The following is a 27,714-nucleotide window of genomic DNA, read 5'->3' on the forward strand; positions in this document are numbered from 1 at the left end:
GTCTGGAGTGTTCTTCCATGGCTACTCTCCCTCTAAGTCCATGGGAGGGGAGTGATCCGGCATCCCTCTGTCCTGCAGACCCTGAGCCCTGTCCGCAGCTGTCCTGAGCACCCATTTGCTCTTGGCTCACCCACGGGAGTACAGGCTCCAGGGGAGGGGAGCCTTTGTCAGACTGTCCTCAGGATCTCCACCAAGTCAGCACTCAAGAGAGAGCAGCTGCAGAAGCTGAGTGAGTGAAAAGCTAATTCTCCTGGAGGCCAGAGCTCTACCACTGAGAAGCCCCTGACAATTTGCCAAAGATACACGTCTCTACCAGAGTGATGCCGGGCTGGAAGGGACTGCAGACTCAAGCCCAGGGACCTCGGTTCAAATACTGACTCCACCACTCTGAAGTCACCTGTCTCTGTAACAGTGAGAATATAGTCCAGATTCTGTGGCACCCCACCCCACACCTGCCCAGGCCAGGAGCCCAACCATGTGGGCAAGAGGGTGGGTATGCTTCAGTTTCAGGGTTCCACATTGTCTGACTGGTACCCAGCAGGGCCTAACCTCCTCGGGTGGGGTGTCTCCTAGTTCAATGGGACAAAAGGCTGTATATCTGGACCCCAGACCCTATGCCTTGAAAGCCACTGAGTGGTAGGTACTCTGTGTCAAATATGTCACATCATCAAGTTGTGGCCTGTCCTCAGAGACCCCAACCATAAGGCCAACTCCTGCAGATGCCCTTGCAGACAAGACTCACCCAATGTCCCAGAACCTGCACTCCCTGACCCCACAGTCCCTGTGTGTCCTGAGGCCCCAGGACCTGTGGACTCTGAGCAGGTGCAGAGGCACTGGGGCATCGCAGGGAGCCCTGAAGCTCGGAGGAGACACTGTCTCCTGTGCCCAGCTGCACGCCTTTCTTTTGCCCATACCATCATAGTATTCTCTTCCTCTGTGAGGGTCACTCTTGTGAAGTGAGGGGCTGGGGACCAATGCGCTGTCACAGAGTTCATTTGCCTCTAACCCCGCACCAGTGCTTCCCGGGAAGTCATGTCTCCTGTCCGTTACCTTGAGTGTCTTGTCCTGACTCCGGGATGATTCCATGAGCAGGTAGGCACCTTTGCTATCGCACAGCCGGTCAGCAGAACCCTGCAGCAGCAGGAATGGCAGTATCAGCTTGGGCATTGCGCGCTCCACCCTCGAGACGGCGTTCAGCAGCTGTATGCCAAAGCACACCTTCACCCCTGCACGGCAGATGAGTGGGTCCGAGTCGTACAGGTCGACCTGAGAGGAGGAGAGTCTGTCAGTTTGTGGGCTCCAAGAGGGTGTCCTTCTGCCTGCCCAAGGGTTGTGGAGACTGGCAATGTGTTCAGCTCCTGGAGAACTGGGGTCTAACCTGGGTTCAGAACCTCTGTGCTCAGACTTAAGTTTCCTACAATCTGACCCAGCGTACACTGGGGAGCAGATTCAGAATCCCCAAAGTCTGAGATGATCAGGTACCCCATGTAGCTTGATACATATTGTCTGAGTAGAGCCCCCACCTACCCTTCCCTATGCTTCAGTCATCTCTGGACGCTCAGATGAAGGCCATGGTCAGCACTAGAGGAATGCTGGGCTCTGGAGGACAGATAAGAAACAGCTGTTTGGATTCTCCCATATGGAGTCCAAGGATATGGAGGGCTGACTGTCTACAAAAAAGTCTGTAGAAATTTTCCAATACTAAGGTGGATTTTTACAAATCAGCAATATGGAGGTGACACATGCTTATAACCCCAGTCCTTGCCAAAGCAGGGGGAGCATAAGTTCAAGGTCACATTGACCTTGTCTCAAGTTTAAAAAAAATACACACACACATACAAACAAAACAAAACCAAAACACGAGAACACCGTGTCATCTACTTGGGTTATTTGGCTCGAGCAGCTCTGAAGTACCAGAGAGGGTTTTCTTGTCCCCATTCCCAACACTGTCTCTTTACAGGGCAAAGGGCTGGGGATTACGGGTTGGAGCAGGAAGTCCCCCTCCCATAAGTCTCTTCGGCTCCCAAGAATAGCTGTGAAGCTCTGACACCTGTTGCTTAATTTTCTCCTGGCAGGCAGACTCTGAGCAGGTTTGGGACAGCCAGATGGTGGGACCAACATGAGGGGAACTGAATGCTACTGGGCCTGGTACGGCAGGGGTCTCTGAACCCTGACTTAAGATCATCCATTTCTGTTGCCACCCCTCTGAAGGTTGCCTGGCTAGAATTCCAGACCCATGGACGAAGGGCCAGGCTGTCCTGCAGTCACCCTGGCATCCTGGATTTGAGCCCCACCAAGTTGACCATTTGTGCTGAGCTGCACGAGACAGATTAAACACTTCTTGCAGCTGAGCTGGCGAAAACCCCACAGAGCCAGGCCATCTGTTCAGCAGGCTAAGAGAGGACTCGAGTCTGACGGAGCAGTGTAGGGGCAGTGTGGGGAGAGCTGGCCATGGACCCAGGGACTCCAGGGAGTCCTACCTGGAGGAGGGTTATGGGGACACCAGAAGAACCCTAGACTTGAGGTTGGCAAAGTCTTGATGTGCCACTTATCACAAACACACCACCACGGGCATAGCCTGGTGTTGGGGGTGCCATCCAGGACCCCACTGTGTATACTGCTCAACAGCTGCCATCTCAGCTCCTCCAGATGCAATGCCTCACAATGGAATCAAGGCGCTTACTACCCATGTGACACAGGCGAGGAACTAACGTACTGAGAGGTCTACTGGCCCACTGGCATTAGTGCCTCAACTCCTGTTTTCCTTATAGAGCCCTGGGCATTGGGCAGGGTACATAACCTCTCATTTAAAGAATACACATCTCAGCCTCCCTTGCAGTTAGATGTGGTCATGTGATCATATCCTGGCCAATAAGAAGCAAGTAAAGGAACTGGCCATGTGCTTTGGGTCAAGGATTTGCTTTCTTCTCTAAAGAGTGAGAGGAACTACTAAGATGAGGGTCACCCTTAGGTGTGTACAGCAAACAGAAAGGGTGTCTTGACTCTGAGAAGGCAGGGGGCAAAAGAAGGAAAGGAACCAGCTCCTGCCTCCCAAACTGCTGCTTCTGATTATGTTCATGTTGCATCTATGCTAATCTCTTCCAGGAGCTGGGGATGGTGGCCTTGTGGGCTCCAGTCCACCTGCTGTACAAAGTCCACTATTAATATCCTTCCAGAAGTTTCATCCTGCACCCCGGGGTGTCCCAATATGCTAGGTCCCGAAGGAGTCTACTCTTGGGTTTAGCTGCTTCACAGCCCCAGCCACTTCCTGATCTTGGCTTTGTTTCTATTTCCTGGTCACACAGACATTGTATACACAATGGCACCTTCTGGGGAAGGAGCACCAGCAGTGTCAAGGAAAGGCAGGTCCCAGATAGAACTACAGCAGGGACACAAGGGAGGGAGATACATATGCCATTCAGGGAAACTGAGGGAGGCTCTGAATCCTTTGGTCTGGTCACTGTGTGGCTCTCTTGTGGCTCTAAGAGTGGAAGTCAGGGCTTCACGCCCATCTAGAAAGAGCGGCACTGAGTCAGCTCGGCTAGCATTTTGGAAAAATTCATGGTTGTCAGGGCTAAAGATGGGCTGAGCACGGGTAGGGAATGACTAGCTAGGGTCAACACCCAGCTGAATGCTGTCCTTCCTGTTGTGGGCTGCAGGGTGACCGACACATGAAATGTTTGCGTAGCTCAGTGATTTTAATAAAAGAGCTCCCCCCCATGTCTCTCTCCCTCCCCGCCATCTCTCTCTCGATAGTTATGTTTTTGTTCCCAATGTGTTAGTATCAAGCGCATTTGGCCCAGAGATAAACTCGGGCTCAAATCCTGACTTCCTAACTGTGCTGTTGGATGAGTGATTTGCTTTCTTTTGACCCAGGCAGGCTTCCATAACCTCATGATCACCAGGAGACAGAAGGGGCTATGGTGTCCAAAAGATGTGAAAGGAAGATTATAGCTTCAGGAAGCTCCACAGAGAACAAGACTCAGGGCTGGCCATAGTAAAGCGGCACTAACAGCATTGGGTGGGCTAGAGGACTGTGGTACGACAAACCCAAGGAAACATCTGCTGTCAAGAGAATCACCTGCTTCTCCCAACCCCACCTTCTTTCTGCCCTTTCACTTTCCTCCTGTGCTATCCCCCAGCGCCCAGCTTCAGTCCTTCAGTTCCCCAGCCTGCACTGGCAAGTTAGGGGAGCATTGTTTGGTGTTTAGAGGCTTTCCTAACTTTAGGGCGCCATGGGCAATGTGCCCTACAAAGATGAGCCTCAAGACTCCCGCTGTGCGCTGCGCTGCTGGGTGGGGCCTCTTCTTGCCATTTCTCTTGGGTGGGTGGAGTGGCTATTTTTAATGCTCAGCACAGGTTGAAAGGCAGCAAGGAGGCAGAGACTCTACTCTAAGGATGGGGGCCGGGGGTGTTCTAGCCACTCAAAGGCCGAGATCTCCAGGCTGCCCAGCACCCCCAGTCCCATGTCCCCTGCAGGGAGACATCTTAAGTTCTCAGCTGGCCCAAAGTATGCAAGAGGCAATTGGGAGCTGTGGAACCTGAGAGCACCTCCACAGTACCCTACATTCTCCGTAAGACCTCAGAAATGACTTGTTGCTTTTCAAAAGAGGACCTGGAATGATCTCTTCCTCCTTTCTTCCCCTTTGCCATTTGTGTAGGAAGAAAGACAACCCGCTGTTTGGTGCAGATGTCCAAGGGAAGCCCCTCTTTGCCACCCTTTTTGATTGGGCTCACCAACCAGCACCAATTCAAGCTGGGCCCATTATTTGAGATTCAGGTCAAGGAGTCCATGCCTACCACGAAACCCCCTTCACACAGTAGTTTCTACCACAGAGCAAAGGCCCCCGGAGTGGGCTGAAGGGCCCAGCACAGCAAAAGGAACAAGTTTTAAGGGTTGATGTCTATCGGTTGACGTTGGCCTTTCTGGGTCTTTTCAAACATTCAGAAAGACTAAGGGTCATACAAGCTGCCCACCCTCTCCATCCCGTGGCAGTTAAATTTGTCCCCAGAATGTTGGTTTGAGAGTCACTACAGGTTTTAGCGTAAAGCTGTATTAAAAGTTTAAGGGAAGATGAACAGATCCCTAAACCGAAGCCCTCAGGTTTCCCGGAATGCCCCTGCACTGAGCTGAGGATAGGAACCAGGGTTTCTTGCTCTCCACACTGAGCAACACTCCAGCCTCCTACCTGTCTCTTACACAGCTGGCGGGAAGCCTGGGGGCTTTCCACTTTCCAGCATGATGACAAGGGCATTCTCTGCCCCCAGACCTGAATGTGCCCCAGGGTGGAACCCGACCAGGAAGCCAGAGTCTGACTGCCCAGGAAAGCAGGCCAGGGCACAGGGGTTGCCAGAGTCCTCACCCTCGGGGGAGGGGTTTAGGGTCTTTGTGTGATTCAAGCTCCTAAGGTAAGAAAAGAAACCAAGGCAGAAAAGTGGCAACCAATTTGCTTAGTTTTCAGGGTAATTCTGATATCTTCTACATGTCCAGGGTTGCTCCTTCAAGCCTTCAGGCTTTCACGATCAATCCGCCAGTGGGCACTCCCAGCAGGTTCTCAGGCTAGCCCAGCAGTGGGACCCCTAAGCAGGTCCTCCATCCTAACCGCACAGCGTCCTCCATCCAAACCGCACAGCGCGTCCTCCATCCTAACCGCACAGCGCGTCCTCCATCCTAACCGCACAGCGTGTCCTCCATCCTAACCGCACAGCGCGTCCTCCATCTTAACCGCACAGCGTCCTCCATCCAGTTGTCTGGAGTGGAGCTCAGACTCTCCACCTTCTCCTAACCCAAGACAATGACAAAACTTCTCACTCCACTGTGTCCCCATCTTCCTACCACCCAGAAATGGCAGCAGAGTGGCGAGGACAGAGCCGAGGTCAGATCTCACTGGGCCTGGCCTTCACCTGAGTATCGTTCCCAACACCCCAATGTCCATCTGCACTCACTTCCGACTTGTTCCGAGACAGCACGCTGGAGTCAATGCGTCCCAAGGACATGTTTGGCAGGACAAGGTTGAGCACTTTGGCAGCAAGGACCTGGGCAGGGAGGTAAAAAGAGAGTCATGAGTGCAGGCCATCCATGCTGGAGGGCTAGAGTACCACCTGGGCAAGGAGCTGGCACTCCTGCTGAGTGCGCTGGCCTTGATGCTCGGGACGCAGGGCCCCGACGCAGGGCTGCTCTCCTGCTGGTGTGACCACCATGTCTGTTTTCTTGCTCTGGATTCTGTGCAGATATAACCACGCATCAGATGTAATTGTGAATGGCTTCTGAGAGCCACTGATGAGGCTGTGCCCTGGGATGCACCCCTTCTCCAAGGCACCACAACGACGCAGCAGAGTTAGAATCATTGCATCAGCTGTCAGCGAGCGGAGAAAGCAGGGAAGCTCGGATCAGAGAGAATCGCTTGCATGTTATGTTCCACCACATGGAAAACAAACCATCACCAGCCTGAACAGGAAGTCCTGTGGCAGAGGGAAGGAGCCCCCTATCTGGTTCCCAGCTCCGTGAGCCAGGAACACAGGCTGGGACTCAATACTGAGCTCTGTTGGCACAGCTGCCGGTGGGGACCCTGTCATTCCCCCAAACAGACCACAGGGAAGATTAATAACATTCTGTGTGATAAAGCCTGGCATTCTATACATGCCCAGCCAACACGATGAGCCTGACTCGGTCTCAGCCCAGCCCCCTTTGGATCTCAGATATTCTCAGTCTTGCATGTTTGCCTTCTGAGAGAGGCTGTTTAATTTCACGTCTGCAATGAGTGCAGACACTTTGGGCGAAAGAAGCTATGTCAAAGGTGAAATGCTGAAATTAGAACCATAGGAGCTGGCAAAGGGTGAGTTCTTAGGTGTGGAGGGCGCTTGCTACACAGGTTGGTCTTTAGATGGTGGGTGAATTGTTTGTGGCATGGGAAGCCTCTGCTAGGTGATATTGACTAGATCCTTTGAGTAGGGCTTAACTGTTATCCAGCATTTGTAAAAAAAAAAAAAAATTATTAGAACCTTGGGATACTGGAACAATGGAGGCTTGGCCTCCCTGTGGTCAGCAGGGCCGACTGGAAACACACCTGCCTTTTTTTTTACTGCGCCTCTCTTTCTCTGCCTGTCTCTCTTTCCATGACAGCACCTGAGAGTTCTAGCTCTTTCTTCTGATGCCCACAACAGCCACTGACGTTCTCCAGATGATGCTGTAGCCAGGACTCCCCCAGCCTCATCCAGCCAACTTGCCTCCTCTGACCAGGCAGAGTAAGGCCTGCTTTGCCCATAAAGGACACTGTGGTGGAGTGTACTTTGAACACCCTATCTTGCCTGTCCATAGAGGGCACTGCCAACTCCTACCTCTGAGAATATCTTAGCTCATTGCACTCTGGACGCACCTTGGCATCCAGGCAAACAAAGCTCACTGGTGTTAACTGCTGCTGCTGCTGCTGCTACTGTGTCAGGGTGCCAGAGCCCTGGGCTCCAGTGCCGGACAGTTCAGTGTAGACACAAGAGGACTCCATCGGTACACCCTGTGTCGGGTGTTAATAGGTTTCACTCTGTGAAGCCATCTGGGGTGGAAGAGTTAGTATGAGTGGTGTGTGTGTGTGTGTGTGTGTGTGTGTGTGTGTGTGTGTGTAAGAGATGGGTTTTATGCAGCAGCTCAGCACTTGTGCTGAAATGGAAGGGATTAGGATCTGGAAATGACGACAAACGCTTGGAGGAAACGTCTGTAAAATACAAGAAGCAGGGGCTTTCTTGGGAGCCCGAGTTCTGGAGTTGGAAGCTGTGCTTTCAAAAGTTACAAAATCTAAGGACAAAGTAAAAGCAGCCAGTAAGTACAAGGAAGCTGTGGGCTGCAGCCTTGCGGCCTTCATTGGACTCAGACTGCAGCAAAGGGGTGTCCAGGGCCATAGCCTCCTTAGGCAGCAGCATTGCTATGGGGAAATCTTCATCTACCATCAAGTTTCATAGAACTGACTTCCAGACACTCTGCTGTTCTCCATGACTTCCGACCCAGCTCCCGAATCCATGTGAGGGCTGTTGGCTGGTCCCCTCTATCCCTGATATTCTCAGAGGTTGCAGCAAGGTCCCAGGCTACAGGAAGACAGGTGTGCTTATACCACTATCCCAGGCACTGTCCCCTTCTGCTTGATCCAAATGATTTTTTTGCCACAGCCACAAGTCAGGGAACAGCTGGCAACCCACTGCAAAATCCTTCCTGCAGAATGGATGAATCAATTGATAGACCGCTTGACTGTCCGCCGTGTCACCACAGGGAGCATTCGTGGTTCAGTGGTTGACTGCTTATATATGGTACAGATTAGCACTCTCGGCCGCATTCACGGGAGACAGTGAGAGAGGACCAGGAAAGAGGGACAGCAAAGTAGAGGAACAGAGACGGCCTTAGCACTGGCCTGAAACAGAGAAAAACCGCATGGTGCCTCTTCCCAGCTCCACCACCAGATCCCTCTCTTGCGTCATGTCACCTGACTCCATGTGGCCCTGGGCACAGAGCTTCCGGTCCTATTCAGTATTGCTCATGGAACAGACAGGGCAACCTGCTGTGGCCCCACCTAAACCAAAGCAGGATGCCTTCAGGTACTGCGGCCTCTACCCCAGGCTCTCAAGCAGACAAGGACATTCAAGATGGAGACAAGGACTGGGATGGCTGGAGCCATTTCTAGTTCCACAAGGGGCTGCAGAGAGGGGCTCTGGTGCCAGGCAATCTGCCTCCAAGGGAGAATCACAGTGAGAACATCTCTTGTCTCCTCTTGCTAGCCAGCAGTCTTCTTCCTCCATTTGCGGGGAACATTTGGGCAGCTAAAGGAAGCTTTCTGGGAAAACTGAGGGGTTGAGGGAAAGGTCACTCCCTCCTGAGATGTGCGGCTTTAAAATAGGCTGTCCCCCCAGAGATGAACAGGGGACTGTGGCCTCACCTCCCTTCCCAATACAGAGGCTGTGTCCTGACAGTAATTTTCTTTTCCCCAGCAGCCTAAAGCCCAGTGGGGAGATGTGGTGGGAACACACCGGGCCTGGCCTCAGCCTGTATGGGGGAGGTGATGCCATAGTGGCCGCTCAAACACAGTCGCTCCTGCCCCCTGGAGTTACTGTGCTAGCCCTCAGGATGGGGGAGTACACTGCTTAAGCACCAACTCCTAACAATGAATGTCCAGTGCTGGCTGTATAGATGAAGATGCTGGTGTCCTAGCAACAGGACTGACTGCCCACTCACAGACATGGATGAGGGCCATAGCCTGCAGGGATGCAGCCTTTTGTCAGGGTCTGCCCCACGGGATGCCACCCAGAGAACAGAAGTGTCTCAGTATATTGGTGGCTGTGGGAGATCTGGGTATGAGCCAACTCTGGAGAGAGAATGGCAATGCCTGGGGCAGATGCCCCATTCCTGGACAGGGATGGAAGAGAAAACTATGGAAGAGGGGTTTGCATGTGTGGTGGTGATGTGACAGTATTTATTAGTTGTCAATTTGACAGCATCTAGAATCACCTGTGAGACAGCCCCTGGGTGTGTCTGATAGGGACTGTCTTGGTTGTTATAGCCCCTGGGTGTGTCTGATAGGAACTATCATCTTTGTTGTTATAACCCCTGGGGGTGTCTGATAGGAACTGTCTTCATTGTTAGAGCCCATGGGGTGTCTGATAGGGACTGTCTTGGTTGTTATAGCCCCTGGGGGTGTCTGATAGGGACTGTCTTTGTTGTTATAACCCCTGGGGGTGTCTGATAGGGACTGTCTTGGTTGTTATAGCCCCTGGGGGTGTCTGATAGGGACTGTCTTGGTTGTTATAACCCCTGGGGGTGTCTGATAGGGACTGTCTTGGTTGTTATAGCCCCTGGGGGTGTCTGATAGGGACTGTCTTGGTTGTTATAACCCCTGGGGGTGTCTGATAGGGACTGTCTTGGTTGTTATAGCCCCTGGGTGTGTCAGATAGGGACTGTCTTGGTTGTTATAACCCCTGGGGGTGTCTGATAGGGACTGTCTTGGTTGTTATAGCCCCTGGGGGTGTCTGATAGGGACTGTCTTCATTGTTATAGCCCTTGGGGGTGTCTGATAGGAACTGTCTTGGTTGTTATAGCCCCTGGGGGTGTCTGATAGGGACTGTCTTCATTGTTATAGCCCTTGGGGGTGTCTGATAGGGACTGTCTTGGTTGTTATAGCCCCTGGGGGTGTCTGATAGGGACTGTAAGACCTGCCTCCTGTGGGTGGGACTTTCCTAGGATCTGCTTAAAATGGAGAAGGGAGCTGAGCACTAGGGAGCACTAGCAAGCTTCCCTTGCTGCTTCTTGACTACAGATGCAGTGTAACCAGCTCCCTCGACCTCTGCTGCTGTGTCTTCGCCACCATAATGGACTGTAACCTGGAGCAGAGCGCTAAATAAACCCCTTCTCCCTTAAGTTGCTTTAGTCAGGATAGTTTTCTTTATCACAGCAACAGGAAAATAAACAAAAGACAGTGATGTCTGAGGATCAGGGTTCACACATACCCAGGCCACCCCAAGACCTCTGACTTCCGGTCTCAGGTATGGCCCAGCAAATCCCACCTGAATCTCCTGAAACCTCACTGACCCCAGCACACAGGCAGAGTAGGAGGCATATTCCAGCCCCTTCTGCTGGGCAGGCTGATGCTTGCCCAGTGCTGGTCACCAACTTTCTAACATGTGTCGGAAGTTCTACATAAGGTTTCTAATGGGACCCGTTCAGAGGGGAGCGTGCCGTTGGACAACAACCACCACAGGGCATAAAGAGATTAGGTATGTTAGCAGCTGCTTCCACCAGGAAATCCAGGCAGGCAGAGGGCTGTTCCTGAGACACAGGGCACCAAGCATCTGCAAGAGGCCCTTCCCTACCCTGCACTCAGCAGGGATGGAGGCTGGGAGGAGGAAGACCTCTGCAGTGGAAGGGGGCTGAAGGGCTGAAGGACAAGAGGGATGAGCGGCAGACAGGGGCCCAATGCCGAGGAGGCAGAGAGAAAGGCGGCACCACAGTAGATCCCACAACCTGGGGAGCAAGGAGTCAAGGTTGCTAGCTGGCTCCTGGAAAGCAGCTGTGATCATATCCCTAAGCCTTGGCTACAGAGCGAGCCGTGCTCCTGATTTCCCCAGGAGGTGGAGGGTGGGGTTGTGCTCACCCACAGGTGGAATGCATATGGTATCCAAGCAGTCGTCACTTCAGCTGCCTTTTCAATAGGGCTCTTCAGGTACTTCAAGTTGTCCTGCAGGCATGGAGACAGCCGTGGGCCCAGCTCAGGAAGAGGAGACTATGAGCTGCCTGCCTTCCCCACCATCCCAACAGGCAAGCTGAACCCAAGTTAGTCAACTTGGGTGTAAACTGTGGGGCTGAATCCTTGAGAAACTCTCTTTAACAACTTTTATTAGCATATGTTAGCATATAGTCATTATCAAACTGCTGGGTTCTGTAGACATTTCATTCAGGTAGATCATGTATTTTGCCCCTATTTACCCCATTTTCTCTCCTGCTCCCACAGTCCCTTATTTATTATTACTGAACTCATTTCTTTTTCTCAATAGTACCATTTTCACATTATATGTGTCTGCATATACATGTGTATGTGTGGTAGACGCAAGCCTGTGTGTATGTGTGCATGCATATACATATGTACACGTGTTTATGTTGCATGTGTATGTGTGTGCTATGTACAAGTATATGTGTATATGTGAGTATGAGTCTGTGTGAGTATGTGCGGTTGTGTGTGTATGCTGCAGGTCTTGTATACGAGAGGAAATGTGACATTTGTCTTTCTGGGTCTGGTTTATTTCATTTCACGTAATGATTTCCAGGCCCATCCACTTTCCTGTGAGTGACATAATTTTGTTCTTTGGGGCTGAGTAAAACGCCGTTGTGTGAACAGACCACACTTCCTTTACCTAGTCATCTGGTGATGGGCATCGAGGCTGGTTCCATATCTTGGCCACCGACTACCTCAGCGGCGAACCTGGTGTGCAGATGTCTCTGTGATAAGCCAACTTGGATTCCTTTGGGTAAGCTCCAGGAGGGGTGATGTCTAGATCACATGGTTTCTTCATTTGTCAAATGGGGTCAGTAAAGGCCACCTTAAGGATTCTTGGGGTGTTTCTGAAGACTGACCCCTGCAGAGCTTGGCCCTTGGTCCTTGCTTCTCAATTGAATGAGAAGCAAACAGCACCCCTAGTGGAGACTCTGGAGACGTGTATGACCTGAAACTTTTATGCTCTTTTTTGAGACGTGAGCTCACAGGGTAGCTCAGGCTAGCCTTGAACTCACTACTCTCTGTCTCCACTTTCGGAGAATTGGGATGGCAGGTGTGTACTAGCTCTGTGGCTGAGCTGCCGGTCATGATGCAGCCCCTATAAACAGAAACTCCGCTCCCACGACAGGCTGCTCTCCTGATGAGCAAGGCCTGGAGGAGGGGGTGTCCTGAGTCCTTTCACACCCTGGGGACAACTCTGAATCAACTGCAGTGCCCATCACTGTAAACAGCAGAGACATGCATAAATGCCTTTATTGATCCAAAGGCCTTAACGGCTCCTGCGATCATTTTTAAGCTTCTGCCTGTGAAGAACTTGCTGTGAGAAGTAATTACGGCTCCTTCGTTCTGACGTGGTTCCCGCAAGCATTCAGGAGGCCATGGGATGGCACATCTGTGATCTGGCAAGGCTTTCTAGGGTCGCTTCAGGTCGTTCTGGGCAGGAATACAGCTCTCCAGGCAATCGTGCAATAGAAATGTAGCTGTCCCATGCTTTTCCAGGGACTCAGAGCACGCTCTGATGACTCCAGGGTGGAGGGCTTGCTTTCAAGACACAGGTCTGGAGATCTAAACCCCAGCTCTCAGAGAGCAGGTGCCCATGAGGGGTAGTCACACTGAGAGTTTATGGTGGCTGCCCCACTGGCCCCTGCCAGGCCACTCACCTGCAGCCCCATCCCATCCCCTCTCCACTCCATACTCTTTCCAGCTCACTGGATGGAGTCCACTGCCAAAAACAGGCTTGGCGTGTTCAGATGGGAAGTAGGATCTAGTCACAGGAAGATGACCGAGGTCACGGTTTAGGGTGAAAGGGGGCTGGATCCCTGGCTCAGTAGCAATCAAGCTGACCTTGAGGAAGACAATGGCCTCACTTCCTCTCCTGTGAATTAGGAGTCACTTCCTGTCCCAGCAGCTGGTGTTCTCTGGGAGAGACAGGGGCTCCTGGAGATAGCCCCTCTCCATACTTTGGCTAGGGACCCTGCAGAGCCCTGCTCTGGACTCCAGGGACCTCAGGCAGGGGCATGGTTTCCACTGATGACAGTCCTGGCAGCCCCAGCCCAGTCCTGCCTAGGAATTTTGCTTTCCTTGAGGCTCCTAGAAAAAGCAGAGATCCTAGAAGACACACGAGACTGAGGCGATAGCCGGGGCAGCGGCTCAAACTTGTTCTCTGCAATTTTGGTCTCTAAATTTCTGCTGCTGCCGTTTTCCCTGTGAAACCACTTCCTCAGCAGAGAGCGCTGGGCGCTGCTGTCTTTGTCCCCAGTCTCTTCCTCAGGCTAAATATATCCCAGCTTGTCCGAACAGAGCCTCGGTGGAAAGAGCAGATGGTGGTGACTGGGCACCCTCCCATCCCAGGGGTGAAGCTGGTCGCCTTCCACACCCACATGCATACGAAGACGGAAGACGGATGTGTTATCTGGGACCAGCTGAGGTTAGGCTAGTACTGGCTGGACGATGCAGTCTGAGGACCTGGGATTTCTCTTCCTGTGTTGGGCTCTGCTGTGCGGGTCCCACATTCACTCACCGGAGGCCAGTGCCCACCACCAAGCTGCATGCCAGCGCCATTAAGTGAGCTCAGGATCCGTTTGGCTCTGGGGCTATTCCCAGGACAAGTGGGGAAGCTCCCCCTCCACCCCTACCCTTCAACTCTGAGTCCTCATCTCCTCCACCCCTCAGAATCCCCTGCCTGTGAACCCTACCTCCATTTCATTTCCCAGAGCACAGTCCATCTGTGAGGCTCACGGGAGCAAGTGACTAGAAATGGGGGGGGGCTGATGTTTGCTTTTTGGGGAGCTCTAAGCCAGGATCTGAACCTGTGGTAGATCCCGTTCAGATTTTGATGAAGAAAGACCACCAAGACATATAATAAAAATGACAAAAACCAAACCAAACCCCTCAAAGAACAAGCAGACCAACCAAAGGAACACGTAATAATATTCCCCATGATATGTGGAACAAGCCCCCATCTGCAGCCAGAACAAACGACGCATGTGCATACCAACTGTATCTCCTAAGTGAACTCTGTCAGCATGACTGCTGCTCGCTCCCTGAGGCAGGCTTTTTCTCCATACCTTTTCCCATCTTTTAGTATTTGAATTCTGAATTATTCCTCAATATTTAAAATTACACTGAGAAAAAAAAGACGCAGTGAGCCCCTCTCAGGGAGCCTGTCTGAGGAGAAGGCCACGTGCCTCCGGAGAGCAGCCACATGACCCAAGCAGGTACCGGGAATCGCACTTTGTGCCAGTCCAAGACAATACCGGCTGAAGCCTGGAGGCAGCAAGAGAATGGGTGGGGTTGGCCCTTGGCAGGCCAGGGGAAATCTAATTTGTCTTGGTAAATCAGAGGAGACCTGTGTCCCCCTAGAGACCCCGGCTCCTGATTTGACAAGGTGATCTATTAGTGCCAAGCCTGAAAGGTCACCAGCTCAGAAGTGTGGCCACTGCTGGTCCTAGACAGAGCCCTAGGGGACCCTGGGAGGAAACCTTGGCGGCCCTCCTCTGGGCACAGCTGCTGTGGCGCACTTTATCTAAAAGGCTCTGTGGATTGTTCTACGGGGGAAACATCCATTTTCTTCTCTGTGGGGGCAGCCCCACCGGGGCTCACATCTACCACTCGCTAACCCTGGCTAACAGCCCCTTCCCAGTCTCAGTGTCCCCACCCCTAGCACACGGGTCTTGCCTCTTCCCTAGTCTGGACTGTGTGGGTGAACACACAGCTCTACTTGGCAACTCCTGACACAGCTGGAGACCGCTCGGTGCACAGGCCTCCGGAATGAAGCCATCAGGACACGGTAGAGCCTTTCCCTCTCACCTCTGTCTTACTCGAGTTGGAACAGTGCCTCAGACTAACTTGGTCTTGCCCCATAAAACCACAGCCACCAGGGCAGATGTGAAGAAGGCCACAGCCTCTGTAACTTTCCATGATGCTACTGCGCTGCCTGGGAACACAGACAAGTACCAGCTCTACTTGGGTCCCAAGAGACCACACTGGTATTGAAACAGCCTCCTGTCATCATTTGGTGGTGAGAATATACGCTGCCCAGGGCACCTGGACCCAGGACACATCACCTCACCTTCATTCCCCTCCAAGCATCCTGAGAGCTGCCCAGGGTACCTGGACCCAGGACACATCACCTCACCTTCACTCCCCTCCAAGCATCCTGAGAGGTGGCCCAGGCCACAGCAGCCTCTGCCAGACTGGGGTACTCCTTGGGTGCTTCTCCTAAGGACAGATCTGCACTAAGGCCACATCCACAGTCCCTCAGAGCGACTGGCTTTGGCTCCTTTCTTGGAGTGGGGGTAGATTCAGTTCTAGGTGTCTCCTTGTCTCGTTAACCTTGTCAAAAGGGGTCAAAGCTCTAGCAACAGCAGCAAACTGTTATACCCACAATCCAAAATGATGCATCCATTCATCAGGGTGGAAGAGCTCAGAGATGGAACAGAGCAGCCGGGAACAGGATCTGCAGCTGCGGCTCCACTCCGAGTTCGCTTTCTGCTGAGGCTGGCAAACGTTCGGGTACAGAAGCTCACACTTGCGTGGGACTTGTCAGCAAACGTGACTCCGCCAGCTCGAGAACAATTGTAACCTTTCCTTCTCTTAACTTTGGCCAGTACAACACGCGCAAACAGGAAGCCTTTTCTTTTGTGTTGAGGGGAAAGACATACCTGACTTCAACTTAAGCCCTGGTGACTTTCTGACATCAATCCGTCACACAATAGTGTCTGAAGGTGAGGAACAACAGTGGGGCCTTTGACACAGACTCTAGCTATAAGGGGCTGCACCACGCTCAAGAAGCTTCTGGGTCCCTACAGGCTGCAGTGTCCTCTTACCTTGAAAGTTGATGCAGATTCTGGACTGGCAAGAACCAGAGGGGAGATCAGGACCATGCCAGAGAAGTGGGTTGGTCTCTCTGCAGCCGCGAGGATGGAGATGGCACCGCCCTGCAAGGCAAAAAGGACAGAGTGGCACCAGCTTCTAACCAGCGTGACCCTGACCCCTCACCTGCTTCCATGCTGGCCAAGAGCATGAGTGTGGACCTGGAGCAGATTCCATCCACTGACAGGCAGATCACTCCTTCCTTCTTTCCTCCTTTTCCTCCCTTCCTCCCTCCCTCCCTCCCTCCCTCCCTTCCTTCCTTCTCTCTTCCTCTCCCTCATTCTCTCTTCTTGCACTTTCTCCTTCCCTATTTTATTTTTTTTTTTGAGACAGAGTCTTACTCTATAGCCCAGGACAGCCAGAGACTCATGACCATTCTCCTGCCTCAGTCTCCAGAGTGCTGGGATTATGGGAGTGAGCCACCATGCCTGACTCTGTAGGGTTTGATTGCACATTTCTCTTCTCTGGGTTTTCCAAAGCCAAACATTTCAGACAGATGCAAAGAAGGTTCCCTGCTTGTAGGTTACAAATGTACAATGCATTGCTTTCTAGTCTCAGGCCCAAAGCTAGCAGACCCACAATTCATCTCTTCTGACAAACAAATGTGTTGTTTCCTTTCTTTAGGGGGGAGTCCAGTTATAGCAATAGATGGATGTGTGTGTGTGTGTTCAGTAATGATTCTAAAACTCAAGTTCCAGGAAGAATATCCAGTCCTGAGTGGATGTGCATGGAGCAGCAGGAGGAAGCAGCAGAGGCAGTTTTGTTTGTCTGAAGCCCAGAAGAAACTGACAGCAAGACTTGTAATCTCCAAGATTTACAGGGGCCAGGCAGTGGGGAGGTGCCCTGCAGAGCAGTCCTCTGGGTCTCAGCAGTTCTCAGCCCCCTGCTGCTAGCTTTCCTGCTGGAAGGAATGGCCTGGGGGCTGCTGCGGGGGTGTCCTCTGAGATTAAACTTGGTTCTTGGAGCTCAGAGATCTCCAAGGGAAAGGGACTCAAACTGCTTTCAGGACTGCTTCATGGGATGTTCCCGCTCACTGTCATCTGTCCAGCCCTGAGCATGAGGACCTCCAGGAGCTAGTTCAGCTTCTGAGTGCTGGGGGTGCAGGGGACTCCACAGATAGGGTCTGTGAAAAGGACATTCCATCCGGGCCGAGGCTAGTGGGGCAGGAAGGGACCAGGCTTGCTTTGAGCTTCTCTCGGTGACCTGCTTACCATAGAGTGGCCTAGGAGGAAGACAGGGACCCCAGGGTAGTCCTTTTGAACGGTGTCTACGTGCTGCAGCACATCTCTGACAAAAACCTGGAAGTCCGACACCACCATCCTCTCTCCTTCACTCTGCCCATGGCCAACTGGAAAGAAACGGGAAGGGAGTTTTAGTCCGGCCCTCAAATGCCACAGGCGCATCACATTTAACCTGGTCCAATCACTCTCTCCTGTAAGCACAGAGCGCTTAAGGAACTTGCCTCCTAGAGCACTGTTAGAAACACCAGGCAACACCCTTCCTTGGAGGAGTTTTCCAGGGAAGAAGGAAGGGGCAGGAGGCACACAGAGTAAGCCTTAATGTGGCTCAGCTATTCCTGCATCTCCAGCTCCTTGGCCCTTAGAGTTATGCCTTTGACCAAATGTGTTCTGTCTCCTCTCCTTTCATCAGGAGATCACACATCAAATCAAACAAGACGGTCAAGGGTGCTTGCCAAGGCTCTCAACAAAGCAGCAATAACGGTAGGCCCCATCTTCTCCCTCTGGGGTTTGTCAACCTATCACCTGTCTGTGCAGCTCATCTCCCTTCTCCTCTGCTTAGGGTCTCTGCACTTCCCCCCTGGTTGCAAAGGGCATCAGTTGCTATAGAAATGGCAGCTGGCAGCTGTGGGGAAAGTTTGGAAACTGTAAGATGGACCAGCTTCCAGATAAGGCGCCAGTGCAGAAGGCTGTGGCTGCACCAGGCTGCCGGGAGCTGGCAGTGTTGCTCACAGAGCCTGGGTCATCTCTTCAAAGGGACTTTGCAACTATGGAGCAAAATCACTCTTTCCACAGCACAAGTGGGGAGAGGCTAGCAAGCCTAGAACCAACTCAGACTCTGCTGTGGTCAGACCCCTCTTTGACACTAATGTCCCCCTACTCTTCCAGCCGCTTTCCAGCCAATGTGTCTTACCATTGAAAGGAAAGCTTCCAAGTCTCATTCCTGTCTAGGGTGTCCCTTCTTTAAAATTTATTACATTTGGGTAAATGTGTGTCACAAAAATTGTACCACACCAACCATTTCTAACCAGCTCAGTGGCACCGAGGGTGTTCACAGCATTTTGAGCCTACTATTTACCACCAGGGCACTGCCATCTTCCCAGTGGCCTTTGTATAGCCTTCATCATCCCTTCCTCCCTTTGCTGAAGTCCTATGTTTGCAGGTGAGGACTTTAAAAGGTGATCAAGTTAAGATGCTGTGACCTGGTGTGACTGATGTCCTCACAAGAGAAGGAAATGCGGATGTCGGTACACAGAGGGACAATCATGACAGCAAGATGGTGCCCGCAAGTTGAGGAGGAATGCCCTAGGAGAGCCCACACCTTCACCCTGGAAAAAGGAGTGCTTGCTATTTTACAAAGATTTTATTTATATTTTTTTTTTGATTGTGTGTGTGTGTGTGTGTGTGTGTAGGGAGTGTGCACTTACATGCACGTACGTGCCTTTGAAGCTCAGAAGAGGGCATCAAATTATCCTGGAGTTGGCGTTACAGGCAGCTGTGAGCTGTCCAACATGGGTGCTGGGAACCGAATCTAGCAAGTGCTCTCAATCACTGAGCCGCCTCTCTGCCCCCTCACCCACTCTGTAGACTAAGCAGTCCTTGAACGTGTGATTTTCCTCATTTGACCTCCCGAACATCTGGAAACAGAGGCATGAACCTCCAAGTCCAGTCTTTGCTGTGTTCTCTATGCCCATTCCTTAGACAACACGCTTCATTTGTTCACACATTCATTTTTAAGGCAAACAGTCGCCCATCAAAAGATCAGTCTCATGATTCACAAATTGAAGCCGCATAAAGCTGGGAACACAGGGCGGGCTCCTCCCAGCCTCCCCATCTTCCACCCATCCACCCATCTTCCCCTAAATGTTAGCATTTCTGCCTCTTTGCAACCCTCTGCAGCTGTGAGCCTGCTCTACAGCCTCCTCCTATACAAGGCAGAGCACAAGGAGCCCACCTGTAGCTCCATGAAGCAGCCTTGCGATCAAGCCCCTACCCAACTTTTCCCTCAACCTTTCTGTCAGAAAATTTTCAAATACATAAAAATTTTGGAAGAATATTTCCATATATATCTGAATTCCTACAATCTTTACCCACAACTTTGTTGCCATTTTACTTTCTGTCTGTATACATGTGATGATTAACTGTGACGTCAATTTGGCTGAATGTAGAATCACTTTGCAGATGGACCTCTGGTGTGGGGGGGCGGGGTTGTCTTGTTTGTCAATAAACATAAATTCATCGAGGTGAGAAGACCCATCTTAACTGTGGGTGAGACGGTCCCTAGCATGGGATCCTGGACTGCAGCAAGATGACTATGTCCACTGCTCTCAGCCTCTGGCTGCCGATGGGATGTGGCCAGCTGCTTCAGCTTCCTGCTTTCCTGGCCTTCCCCACCAAAAGGAACTGTCATCTGGAACCATGAGCTTTCAAAGAAAGCCCTTCGTCCTTAAGCTGATTTTGTTTTGTTTTCGGAGCGTTTTATCACTGCAACAGGAAAAGAAGCCGAGGTAAAACTTGTAAATAAAAGGTGGTTGAGTCACTCAAAAGTAAGTTACAGATTTTAACAGTTGGGAAGTCTGGATCATGACATCCACACCCTTGACCTCCAGATATGACCTTGAGCCTTGAGGTTTTTCATCTTTCCTCTGCTTGGGTTGGTATTCCCGGTATTCACATGAAGTCACCCACGTGAAGCTCAGCAGCTCAGCAGCTTTTCCATAAACGCAATACTGTATATGGAACAATCAACAACTCTTAGTCCCAACACCCAGTTCTCAGTTGTCCTAGCAGAAGGTATGAGAGAGAGACTTCTCTCACTTCCTAAACTGTGATGTCGCCCCGATGTTACAGTTCCTGTTCCAATTGAATCCAGCCTATTTTTGGATTTTATTTATTTGTTTTCAGTGTTGAGAGATGAACCTAGGAGGACGTTGCTCACACTGGGAAAATGCTCTCCTACAAGCCCACACCTCAATGTCCCCCTTATTTTAATGATTGACGGATATGCACATATGAATGAAGAGGTTAGAGGCATCGAATCTCCTGGAGCTTGAGTCACAGGCAGTTGTGAGCTGTCTGACATGGGTGCTGGGAAATTGGTGTGGGAAGTTCTTCTGTCTTTATTATTGGTTAATGAATAAATCTGTTTTGGCCAGTGGCTTAGCAGAATAGAGGTAGATGGGAAAACTAAACTGAATGCTGGGAGAAAGAAGGCCGAGTTGGTGAGAAGCCATGTAGTCCCGCAGGAGACAAACACCTGAAGGAACTTTAGCAGTTAAGCCACAGCCACATGATGATACACAGATGAACAGAAATGGGTTAATTTAAAATGTAAGAGTTAGCCAGAAATATGCTTAAGCTATTGGCCAACCAGTATTGCAAATAATATAGTTTCTGTGTGGTTATTTTGGGTCTAGGCAGCCAGGAGCAAACAAGCAGTCTCCCCCAGCTAGAATGAACCCAGGTCTTCTGCAAGAAGTCTCCTTTCCAGCTCTCCAACACCCCACCCCCTTTAAAATGTTTCCAAACATTTTATTATTATTTTTATTTTGTACACATGAATATTTGCCTGCATGTATGTCTGTGCACCAAGTAAGTGTCTGGTGCCAGTGGAGGCCAGAAGAGGGCATCAGATACCTGGGACTGTGGCTACAGATGCTTGTGAGCCACCAAGTGGGTTCTGGGAACAGAATCAAGGTCCTCAGCAAGAGGAGCCAGTGCTCCTAACTGCTGAGTCATCTCCCCACACTTCCTCCACCACTTAAGATACTCCTCACTAAGATGCCCACGCCGGACTTGAACTCAGTCCTCCTGCCTTATTCTCCCCAGTAGTTGAGACTGCAAGCCTGGACCAACACACTCAGTATGTACACTGCTTCTGGATTTCAACTCAGTTTCCCTGATGAGTTCACTGAGTGTTACCTCTGCCCTTATCCAGCAGACCTCACATCCCACATCCCTCTAGGTCATCTGGTCTCCAAACAAGGCTGGCTTTAGCTTTGTGCTTCCATCCATCCCACCTTCCCCTACCCTTTGGTTACGGGATCCCAGGCTACCAAGTCAGCCTTCATGTGACTTGCAGGGTTGAGAGCTCTAAGCTACCTGTGCCTGTCTCCTCCTTTTCTCCACCAGCTTCAAAGTGGGGGCTCCGTGCTCTCACATCTCCCTTCGCTCAGAACACAGTCCTCACCTTCCGGCTCAGCCAGCATTCTTGACTCTGCTGAAGGCTCCCACTGGCCTGAGGCCTGCTAGCCAGCACATTCCAAGGCACCTGCCCACAGTTCTGAGACATGCCCACACTTTCCTGCCCCGCCCCTCTGATCAGGCAGCCCATTGGTCTTGCACAGGCCTGGCAGAGGACAAGAATGTGATGGATGTTCAAAGTACTGTAGGAAGAGAGCTGTGATGGCCCCTTGCCAGAGAGACTCGGCTTTGCATATGGTGTATGTCCCTTAACTGCCCTGTGAGCAGGCCCCTCTGGGCAGCAGGCTCTGCACTGTTGCAATGAGAACTCCTGGCCGGAGATGCAATCTTCAGCCAACCTCCAGGATCACAGGTGCAACTGCCACACCCAACCCAACCATGCTTGTCATTTTCAGTCATCATTTATGTATTTGCAGGCTTTTCTTATGCTGGAGGGCTCGGCCCTGTCCCTTCCAGGACTGGCTATTATTGGAGAGGTAACCAATTGCTTGTAAGCTAGCCTTTAAACCGCACCAGGCTGCAGGAAACCACAGCCACAGTCACCACCCTTTATTGGGTGCTTACTCGGGGATCTCCTTCCTGCTATCATCTGTAGGCAAGAAGTCAGTTAGGGTCAGTCCCACGCTCAGCAGCCCTGCAGCTATCCCACTCAGCCCATCTGAACCCTGCTCATCCTGGTTCAGCCACAGTAGGCGCTCCCTGTGGCTTCTCCTTTCTCCCCCTCTGTCTTCTAGCTTCCTGTGGGACCCTACATGGCACACGCTGGTGTTAGGTGTGTGCTGGGTATCTGCGCAAACCAAAGGGTCTCCTCACCTCTCACCAGGTATCTGTGTAAACCAAAGGTCACCTCTCATCAGGTTTCTGCACAAAACAAAGTGTCTTTCACCTCTCACCAGGTCTCTGCACACGCCAGTGTCTCCTCACCTCTCACCAGGTCTCTGCACACGCCAGTGTCTCCTCACCTCTCACCAGGTCTCTGCACACACCAGTGTCTCCTCACCTCTCACCAGGTCTCTGCACACACCAGTGTCTCCTCACCTCTTACCCCTGTTCCTCTTCAGGTCCCACTGGACTCTGCAAACTGGCCTGTCTCCATCTGCCACCAAAGCCAGTGCCACGGACAGATGGAAGGGCTGATGGTGGAACAGGCTCTGGGCCTGGCCTTGTCCCAACTGGACAACTCAGGATGGAGAGAGCCATGTGCCGTGGGCTCGCTTACCAGGCTGTCATGTCTGTGCACTTCACCCAGGCCCAGGCCTCCTGTCGGGGTTTATTTTGATGAAGTCCAGAGGGCTAGGGCAACACTATACTCTAGCTAACTGGCCTTGGCTTCCAGAGACCATCTGGCTGTCAAGATGGCAGGCATTTATTTCCTGCCCCTACAGTCTGCATTCCCAGACATCCCACAAGAATAGCAGGCACCAGAGGATGGGATACTACAGGACCTAAGATCAGGCCAGAGAGCTGGTTCTGAGAACTGGGGACCTGGAAGAGATGCGTGTGGGAGCCTTCACTCCTTCAAAGGACAGTGAAGTCCTTTGTCCATGAATACCACCGTGATTGAGGAGCATAGGGGGAGGCTTGAGTGTGTCCCTACTTCTAAATCTAGGGGTTGCCACAGACTCACAAGCGCCCCAGGGATGCACCAACTCCACCAATGCATGGTGTCTCATAAGCTTGATGTCCAGCCTGGCAGTTCACCCCACCCTGAGACAGTCATCCAAGGGAACTTCCTGGGATGCAGAATAACTCGCAGGCTGCAGCTGCCACTGGGGCATTTAGACATCACAGCAAAACGATTACTAGACGACAGCCAGGAAAGATAAAGGAAAGATGATTTGGGGAAATCTCAGAAACCAAGCACAGGCAGGTAAAAGGCCATCACAGAAACTGCACATGTGGTTCACCATGTTGAGAAGCGAAAGCGAAGAGCTTGTGGCTCAGACCCACGCCTCGGAGCAAGCACGGAGCAAAAGAGCCAACCGTGAGCTCCTGGTCACTTCCTGTATTTGTCTGTTTGCTATGATTGTTATGAAAACCATGATCCACAGGAACTTAGAGACAAGAAGGGTTTATATCATCTCATAGTGTATATAGTCCACTAGGAAGGGTAGTCACGGAGTTAGAAGGGAACTTAAGGCAGGAACTGAAGCAGAGGCCATGAGAAGCATTGCTTCTTAGCTTGCTCACTAGCCTGCTTTCTTATACAGCCCTGGACCACCTGCCCAGCGGCGTTACCACCCACAATAGGCTGGACCTTCCAAATCACCAGCAAGGAAATGCCCCACAGACTTGCCTGATGGTTCAATCTAATGGAGGCAAGACTTCAATCGAGGTTCTCACTTCCCAGATGACCAGAGCTGTGTCAAGTTGACAAAAACAAAAACAAACAAAACGAAACTATCCGAGCAACTTCCCTGTCTGCAAGTGGGGAGATGTCTACATATGTCAGGGAGTCACTGAGGAGCACGCCATGGTGTGGGTCTGACAGCCTTGAAGCCGTCAGTGAAGGTGACCAGCCTGACTGGCACGGAGCAGGTCTCCCACAGCGACAGCTTTTGGCCCCTTCACACTGCTACCATTCACATGCCATGTTAGTGGACTTTCTCCTTTGTCAACAGTCTCCTTCCTCTGGCTTGTGTTTCAGACATATGAAGGATTTTCCACTTGTTCAGCTCTCCAAACAGAAGCAAAAGAAGGCCCCGTCTGTGTCCTCAGTCACCCCAGCAGCTTTTTCAGGTCCACCTATCAGCCCAGTTCCCTCCAAAGTGTCTTCATTGATCACGGAACAGATCTCTGTGGGTTTTTTCCTTCATAAATATTACTAGATGAGTTGTACTGTCCATAAGACTGCAGAAATTCCCAACTAGTGCTAACGTGGGTCAAGCTTGGGACTGGTAAAACACAAATGAGAAGATAAGAACACAGAAGCTGGAGCAGGGCATGGTAGCACACACCTTTATTCCCAACACTGGGGAGGCAAAGACGGGCAGATCTCCATGAGTCAAGGCTAGCCAGGTCTACACAGTGAAAAAAGGAAGGAAGGAAGGAAGGAAGGAAGGAAGGAAGGAAGGAAGGAAGGAAGGAAGGAAGGAAGGAAGGAAGGAAGGAAAAGAAAAGAAAAGAATACAGCAACTGGGGACTGGGTATATAGTGTTGGACACCTGTAATCAAAGTACTTAGGAGGTAGAGACAGGAGGATTACTGTGAGTTCAAGTCAGTCTGAGCTATAATGTGAGACCCTGTCTCAAACAAACAAGTAAATAAAAGTACAGAAACCCAAGTTTAACCCCTGTTGAAACTGTATTAAGTGTGGCATTTGAAAAAATAAGGCAAGCTTGACCGTTCCCAACACGAGTGTCTCTGCTCCGGTTACTGTGCACTGTATTCATAATCCATGCCACTATGGACAACTGCTACATGCTAATGAAGAGAACTCATAAAGGATGGGGCTGGAGAGATGGCTCAGCAGTCACAGGTGAGTACTGCTCTTAAAGAAGACATAAGTTTGGTTTGTAGCATGCACAACTGCCTGTAACTCCAACTTCTAGGGATCTGATGGCCTCTTCTTGCCTCCAAGCTCACCTGCACTCACACATGGACATATCCACATGGTGACGCACACACATACACATGCACACAATTAAACATAGAAAAATATTTAAACATATATTAACAAAAGCTTGTATTTCGTGGTAGAGCACTTGCCTTGCAGGTGTGAGGCCCTGGTTTCATCCCTAGCTGCCCAAATACTACTTCTACTGATACTATTAACCAAGGTCACTTCCCAAAAGGACACACGACTTTCGGCTTCTGTAAAATAATTACTTAAAAAGGGGCGGGGTGGGGCAAGGGGAATTTCACCCGGCAGAGCAAGTTGCTTTAAAAAGATAATGCAGATTTGATCTGGCAGTCCAGGATGGGAGGCATCATGGTTTTAATGGTTCAGTAGAACTTTCAGAAGGCCTAGGAGATGATGCTCGCGCTAAAGCCAATGAAGCCAAAGGACTTTCACATGAAAAGCAGGGACTAGGGGATTGGGGTTAAGGGTAGAGGTGTGTCTGTGGCCTTGGGCAGGTGACTCACTAAACCTATGGTCATGGAGACTGTGAGATTAACAGGCATGTGAATGTGAGGTGGTCATTATGGTGTATAAACACTCAGTACAGTCACCATCCTCCTGACGGTTCCCCGTGCAGATGTGGGGCTCAGACACGAAACTAAAACTCAAGGACTCCCATCCTCCGCAAGGCTGGGGACATCCACGGCCTGGCACGGCTTCACTGTGAGAGGAAGGAGTGCGAGTTGTCTGACATCTGGCTACTTATGCTTTTAAGAACCGCAGGAAAAAACCATTCGTTTTCAGTGGGCTCATAAATATTGCATATTGAAACACAGAAGGCTCGAGAAGTTCATTCTCAATGGTCATAGAGGTGAGCCCCACCCTCACTCTGGTACTGGAGATTAAGCTGAGGACCTTGAATACTCCAGGCAAGGGCTCTACCGCTGGGTTATATCCCAGATAGAATACAAACAACACAAACCAACTGTTCATTTTGAGACAGAGTCTCAATTAATTGCCTAGCCTGGCCTTGAAGTCACTCAGCAGCCTCGGCAGGCCTGGAAGTTGCGATTCTCCTGTTTCAGCCTCTTGGGTGCTAGGGATTACAGCTGTACACTACTGAGTCTGGTGCTCAATGCCTCCTCCCGTCCCTCTTCCTCTCTCCTTCCCTCCTTCCCTCTCTTCTCTGTGGTGCCTTGTACATGCTAAGCCAGTGCTCTGACCCTGAGTCACAGCCCAAGCCCCACCTCTCTTTTTTAAGGGCAACCGATATCTTTGCCATTGGTGTGACAAGAGAGCCTTAGAGTGAATAAATAGGACCCAAAGAACGGGCCACAGAATACCCCAGCTTTAGGTCATCTGAAGTCCTGACACAGGCAGATACATAAGATTGCCTGGGCCACATCAAATGCCCCAAGAACTTTTTAAATTTTGTTTTTGTTTTTCAAGACAGGGTTTCTCTGTAGCTTTGAAACCTGTCCTGGAACTAGCTCTTGTAGACCAGGCTGGCCTCGAACTCAGAGATCTGCCTGCCTCTGCCTCCTGAGTGCTGAGATTAAAGGCGTGCACCATCACTGCCCGGCCCCTGAGAACTTTTGACATAAAATCCTGCATACGTGCCAGGCAGAGCCTTCCAGCTCCAGCCGCGGCCTTGAGACTGTTTTGATTTCTGACTCCAGCCTTTAATCTCAGCTTTATAGGAACAAGGGCACATCCTCTGTGACCTTTCTTCTTTCTGAGGTGACTTAGTACTAAGCTTTCAAAACATCAGACGTCACAGTTTCCCACTGTTTTCTATTTGGTGTCTCTGCCCTTCTGCAACATTCAAAAGCAGAGGCTCCAGGAGCACGCGCACAAATATACGAGCCACTAAAAACAGTAACAAATAAAAATGCAAGGGGAGCCATATATTCATTTTTTGCCACCAAAAGGAAAAACAACAACAACAACAAATAAAAACAAAAAGCTGCCACCCGTCAGAGGACACATTCAAACAGCACCACAACCAACAATCCTCTTAGATTCCAAGAGCAAGGAGTGACCGAGAGATCACCAGTCAGTGGGAGAGGAGAAGGGCGCTGGTATATGTAAGGCAAGAACTGCGTGCCCGTGTGTGGCCATCCTTCTTGCCAGGGCAAGGGATGTCACACAAGCAGGCAGGTTGCTTTTCTCTCTCTCGCTGACAAACACGCAGATGGCAGAAAGACAAAGGCCACAGCTTGCCGGCCTGGAGAACGGTTTGTTTCCCTCAACAAAAGCCATTTCCTCTTCTCTGTCTGCTGAGGATCCAAGTTTCTGTCCCAGGGCATTCAGCACAACCCGCTTTGGTCTCTCCAGCCACCACGGAACTGAGGTACCTTTGCTGGAAGAAAACTATCGCCTTGGGCAGCTCCCTGTAACATCTAAAACAAGCTCTAAATCACAACAGAGATCAAGGCAGAAATTAATTTCTTTACTAATTGACAACAGCTTGGGAAAGGTATAAAGATGCCAGAATTCAGCATATGGGCTATGGAAACACATCTCGACTCAAGAGTTGTTTTTTTTTTTTTTTTTTTTTTTTAAAGCTGTTACAACATGCTTTATAATGTAA

The 27,714-nt window shown here is 51.0% G+C and overlaps 1 protein-coding gene across 3 annotated transcripts in view; it reads right to left on the reverse strand.

Annotated features, from left to right (window-relative positions):
• Window positions 1-27,714, reverse strand: part of Mgll (monoglyceride lipase) — a 99,260-nt gene that overhangs the window by 4,031 nt on the left and 67,515 nt on the right. For all 3 annotated transcript variants that reach the window (XM_057765735.1, XM_057765724.1, XM_057765746.1), the window contains exons 4-7: window positions 17,330-17,466; window positions 16,073-16,183; window positions 5,947-6,036; window positions 1,051-1,266 (exon numbers count right to left, since the gene is read on the reverse strand). In XM_057765735.1, the coding sequence (XP_057621718.1) occupies window positions 1,051-1,266; window positions 5,947-6,036; window positions 16,073-16,183; window positions 17,330-17,466 (554 nt within the window). The remainder of the gene's footprint in view (window positions 1-1,050; window positions 1,267-5,946; window positions 6,037-16,072; window positions 16,184-17,329; window positions 17,467-27,714) is intronic.

The sequence above is a fragment of the Chionomys nivalis genome, chromosome 1, assembly GCF_950005125.1.
Source record: "Chionomys nivalis chromosome 1, mChiNiv1.1, whole genome shotgun sequence".
NCBI lineage: Eukaryota > Metazoa > Chordata > Mammalia > Rodentia > Cricetidae > Chionomys > Chionomys nivalis.